This window comes from Microcebus murinus, chromosome 6 (assembly GCF_040939455.1).
Source record: "Microcebus murinus isolate Inina chromosome 6, M.murinus_Inina_mat1.0, whole genome shotgun sequence".
Classification (NCBI taxonomy): Eukaryota; Metazoa; Chordata; class Mammalia; order Primates; family Cheirogaleidae; genus Microcebus; species Microcebus murinus.
The window spans coordinates 683384-688192 of record NC_134109.1 but is presented as its reverse complement, the minus strand read 5'-3'; the positions used below and the strand labels follow the sequence as shown (position 1 = coordinate 688192).

Genomic DNA, 4809 nt, shown 5'->3' with positions numbered 1-4809 from the left:
TACAATAGAACTGTATCGCTAACAGTTTGCGGAAGAGATGTGCTTATCAGGGTCAGAGGAAAACTTTCTGCTGCAGGAAGCAGGTTCCCTCTGACCAACCCCTGAAAGCTGCTGTCAGAGTCCACATGTCAGTGAGTCCTGGCGTGTGGCTGTGATCTTATGAGTTAGTCCTGGTGCAGAGCACAGCTCCCTTCTGAGTAGCAGTGTGACCCTGAGGATGTGGCCTAACACCCATGAGCTTCACTCTGAAAGATGACGATGGGGAATAAAAGTGATAATTTAACACATATGCTATTACAATGATGTTGGCATTGTTAGATATTCTCATCCCCTCCAGTAGTGTCATTTCCTTTCCTAGGATCCACAAAGGACCTGGGTGATCCTCACCTCTGATGGCCCAGGGAACCCCTGCTCTGGCCCTGCCCTGACATGTCACACCTGTGAGGCTGGGGCAGGTCCTGCACTCTCAGCAAAGGGTCCTCAGACACACCGACTCAGTCAGACCCTGTTGTCTCTGAAAGGCCCTTTCCTCCATATCATTTCATGAGCAGAGCATTGGACACACCCTAGCTGAACCTGGATGATCAACCATATTAGTCAAGGAAATTTAGTAATTACCTTCCTCTCTGAATGTAGGTCATAGGAGAATCCCCTGAGGTTGAATGAGACAAACTAACAGGACAAATCTTGGCTTCCCTGATACCGATCTAGAGCTGGGCTGAGGTGCTATGGGACAGTGGAGGGGAAGAGACAGACCCAACATCCAGAAAAAGGTGAAACATGACTTGCAAGGTGGTCACTGAGCCCATGATTTGAACAGATGTAGAACAGGCTGTCCCGGCCTTCAGGGAGTTGTAAGGCTCACACTGGTTCCTTCCAGATAACGATGGGTATCAGCGTAAAAACAAGAAATGATTTTGCTTTCCTCAGGAAGGAGGAGAACATAGGAGAGGGCAGTCAGGAGGGGAAGAGGGGAGAAAATGAGGAGACTCTTGGACAAAGGACCATCTGGGGCAGGCATTTCACACTGGAGGGACAGGACTGCAGGGTTCTGTGTTGTTCTGCTGTGGCCACAAGGACACAACTCACACGGAACTTGTTGCCACCACAGAGCGCTCAGCACACTGAGGTTTCCTTCTGCAGGTCTGCCCGATGCCATAGGTGTTGAATGTGACTCTGTGAGAGTCTCAGTGGACATATCCTACTTTGGCAAGTCTATTTTATTCTATCTGCTACTAATGGCCACTTGCATTTGCAAAGTGACTCCATGCCCAGGTGACAGCAGGAAGGTCCCAGCAATGATGGTGAGGCAGTCACATCAATCTTTCCCAGGTCCCACAGGAGCCACAGCCTGGACCACACCTGAGCTACAGGTAAAGGATGTAAGCCCTGGGATTTAGACACTGAGACCACATCCACCATTTTATGAGGGAAGAAGGAGAAGATAAAGATGTGAAAATAGAAACTAGACAGAAATAAAATGGACTTGCAGAAACAAATACAACTGAATCAGTTCTGCAACAGGATTGTACAGTTCTAAATGAGGAGAGAACAATTTGAAACCTTAGGTTTTATGAGACACTGACCTTGGCCGAGGTCCCTACATGTCCTAATCTGAATCCCAAAGACTGTCCCACTCAGGGAGTCCTGCTGAGATCTGTGCACTGAGTCTGGTTGAAAAATGCTCAGCAGGTTCCCCTGGGCTTCTTCAAGACTCTGATCCAGTTGAACACAACAGGATCATTTCTTCCCATGTGATTGAATTCTGCCTTATGTCCAGGTGAGAATGTTCATTTACTACAAGACATTTCTAATTCAGATGCTACAGTGACAAGCACAGAGCCACGAAAGATAGGTCCAAGGATGAAATTTCCAGACAGGAAGCCCCAGACTCTGGCAGGAAACCAACCATTACTGTCCACTTGCACCTGCCCCTCAGCTCTTTCTCAGGCTTCCAGGGTCCCACACTCCCCCCTGGTGGCCCTGCATGTCCCCACAGGAGGTTTGTGTCTGGGTTCACACTGAGGTCCCCTCACTGTGTCTCTTGCACAGTAGTACACGGCTGTGTCCTCGGCTTTCAGACTGTTCATCTGGAGATACAGCGAGTTCTTGCTGTTGTCTCTGGAGATGGTGAATCGGCCCTTCACGGCGTCTGCGTAGATTGTGCTACCACCATTAGTATTAATGCGTGAGACCCACTCCAGCCCCTTTCCTGGAGCCTGGCGGACCCAGTGCATGTAGTAGCTGCTGAAGGTGAATCCAGAGGCTGCACAGGAGAGTCTCAGGGACCCCCCAGGGTGGACCAAGCCTCCCCCAGACTCCACCAGCTGCACCTCACACTGGACACCTGCAAACACAGACACATCCTGGTCAGAAACGGTGACACACATCCTGTTTCTCTCACTCACATCCACTCAGACACCAAATATCCCTAGTTCTCCATGAATTACCTTGTAACAGAGCAACAAGGAAAGCCCAGCTCAGCCTAGTCTCCATGGTGAATCTGTGTGTTCAGTCCTGATCACCGAATGGGGACACTTGGGAATACCGGGGCTGGGGCTCCTCTCCCAGAGCTGCAGGGTGAGGGCTGGGCTGCTTTTCATCAGCAGACGGAGGGCCCTATTTGCATGTCCCCTGCTATATAGCATGTTCTGGATGGGGAAGCCTGAAGGAAGACAGGGCCCAGAGAAAAACTGTGCCTTTACTGTGAAAACAAATTGACTCCTGTTCATTTATGAAGTTTACAAAAACATACAAACCATGTGCTGTAGGTGTGAACTTTCTATGTATTTTACAGATGTAAAAGTAATCTGAGGCACATATAGAAGTTGTGAGATATGTCCAGGAACACATACCTGGGAAGAATTCTTCTCATTTTTCTGGCCTGTGATGCCACTGCACAGGAGAGCTGGACATTTCCAGGGAGGTTTCTAGAACCCCATTTCTAGAATAACAATGTAAAGCAAACTTCTTGCCTCTATTTTTTTCTTAAAAATATGTAAAAACCTTGAACAGACAGGCTGAATGCAGGTGTACTTTCAAGTACCTAAATTTCGAATTATTATCAATTTTTTCACCACTCCTCCCAAAAATCATCTACTAATTGTTCATATAAAGTTTAATGAGACATAGTTGATATTCAGTGGCCTTAACATAGTTAAAGTGTACAAGTGAAAGATGCTGACATCACCGTTGCCCTGTCCGTGATATTGAGTTCCCCCAATGTTTAGAGTTTTCCTTATAAAATCCCTCCTTGTTTCCCCTTCCCTCTATCCCCATTTTCCTGGACAACTGCTAATATAGTTTATGTTACTTCAGCTTTCACTTTCTAGAATTTATAATAGTGGAATCATGTATCAGAGGATTTTGCTTATTTTACTCACAGTGCATACTGTGGATGCAGCCACTCTGCAGTGTGCATGAAACTGTCATTGTTGTTAATGATGGGTAGTGTTCTAATGGATTATTTATAAAAAATACTTGTGTATTAAGCTACTGGTTAATGTTGTGATTGTTTCCAATTCCATAATATTATGGATATAGCTTCTCTTCACCTGGAAGAAGGAGGCAGCTCAGAAAAACCTCTTCTTAAATCAACCAAAGCAATAGCAACACCATCACCATCTATAAAGGATGACTGCAGAAGCTGTAGATGAGCACATTTTATTTAATATTTCAGGTAATTGAAGTTATATGACAAACAGGAAACATGAAATCTGCAGAGAGACCAATATTTGAGGGGAGAATTAGGACGAGAGCATTAACTTATAGGCACAGTCCTCCAGATGGCATGTGGGCTAGGACAAGACTATACTGGATATAGACATTGGATTGCCAGAAGCTAGATTTAATAAAGGGATTACAGTTTAAATTTTCCAGAGGTCACATGTTTGGGAATTCCTGTTCTATTTCCTTTAGGTCATTTCCTCCAGGTTTGGGAAGACATGAAAAGGTAGTGCCCTCACAGATGGTTCTGTCTGAGAGTGAGGAGAATACGTTTCTGAAATGCATTCATACCCACCACCCCTGTCTCCTGTAGATCTATAGAATTACCATTCAAGGGACAAGAGTCAGAAATCAGTGTCCTAGCCCTCTGGGAAGTGTCGTAGGAAATGGGGATGGAAGAGATGCCACCAACAAAGTTATGCTCAGAAACATAACTCCTCTCTATTACAGGAACAAAGGTTTGATCTTCAGGGATAGGCAGCAAATCTGGAAGCTGAAGGAGCTCATAGAGAACTACTCGAACTGTGTGAGACAAGAATCAGGAAAAGAAAGACGCTGAGATGGGTATGAGGGCAGCAGCACCCCTTGTGGGGGGCAGGAGAACATGCAAGGCTACAGTCCATCCAAGGGACATGATGCCTACCTAGGAATTTGGCTAAGGGAGGAAGTCAGGGAAGGCGACATCAGGTCAACCTCTTTCATGACATCAACAAGTGTCAGGCAAATGAAAACTCAAGACTTCCCTGGGCAAGCAGAAACAGATTGTCTCTAAAATATGGGGTGTAAACAGAAAGCCAGCAGGAAACACATTCTATGTATCAGTGGAGGTTTCTAAACCCATTGGTGCTCATAGCACAGAAAACCTTCAAAACTTGGAGCCACTTCAACAATAAATTCCAAATGGAAGTCTGACTAGAGTCACACAAATTTCCACAGCACAGGCTTGGAAAACATAAGGTGTGGATATACACAGGATAAAAAGTACATGAAATAAAATAATAAGTCAATGGCAACCATAAAACAAGTATTTCTAGCAGTCAGTACAAATTATAGGGTGTCCCAAATCAAAAGTCAAACTCATAA

General features: G+C 45.4%; 1 gene segment (V, D, J or C); it reads right to left on the bottom strand.

Annotated features, from left to right (window-relative positions):
• Positions 1 to 844: 844 nt before the first annotated feature.
• On the bottom strand, positions 845 to 2607 carry LOC105862901 (immunoglobulin heavy variable 3-74-like). The segment is given in 3 exon segments: positions 845 to 925; positions 2037 to 2347; positions 2451 to 2607. Coding segments are annotated over 3 exon segments (438 nt in total).
• Positions 2608 to 4809: the final 2202 nt, after the last annotated feature.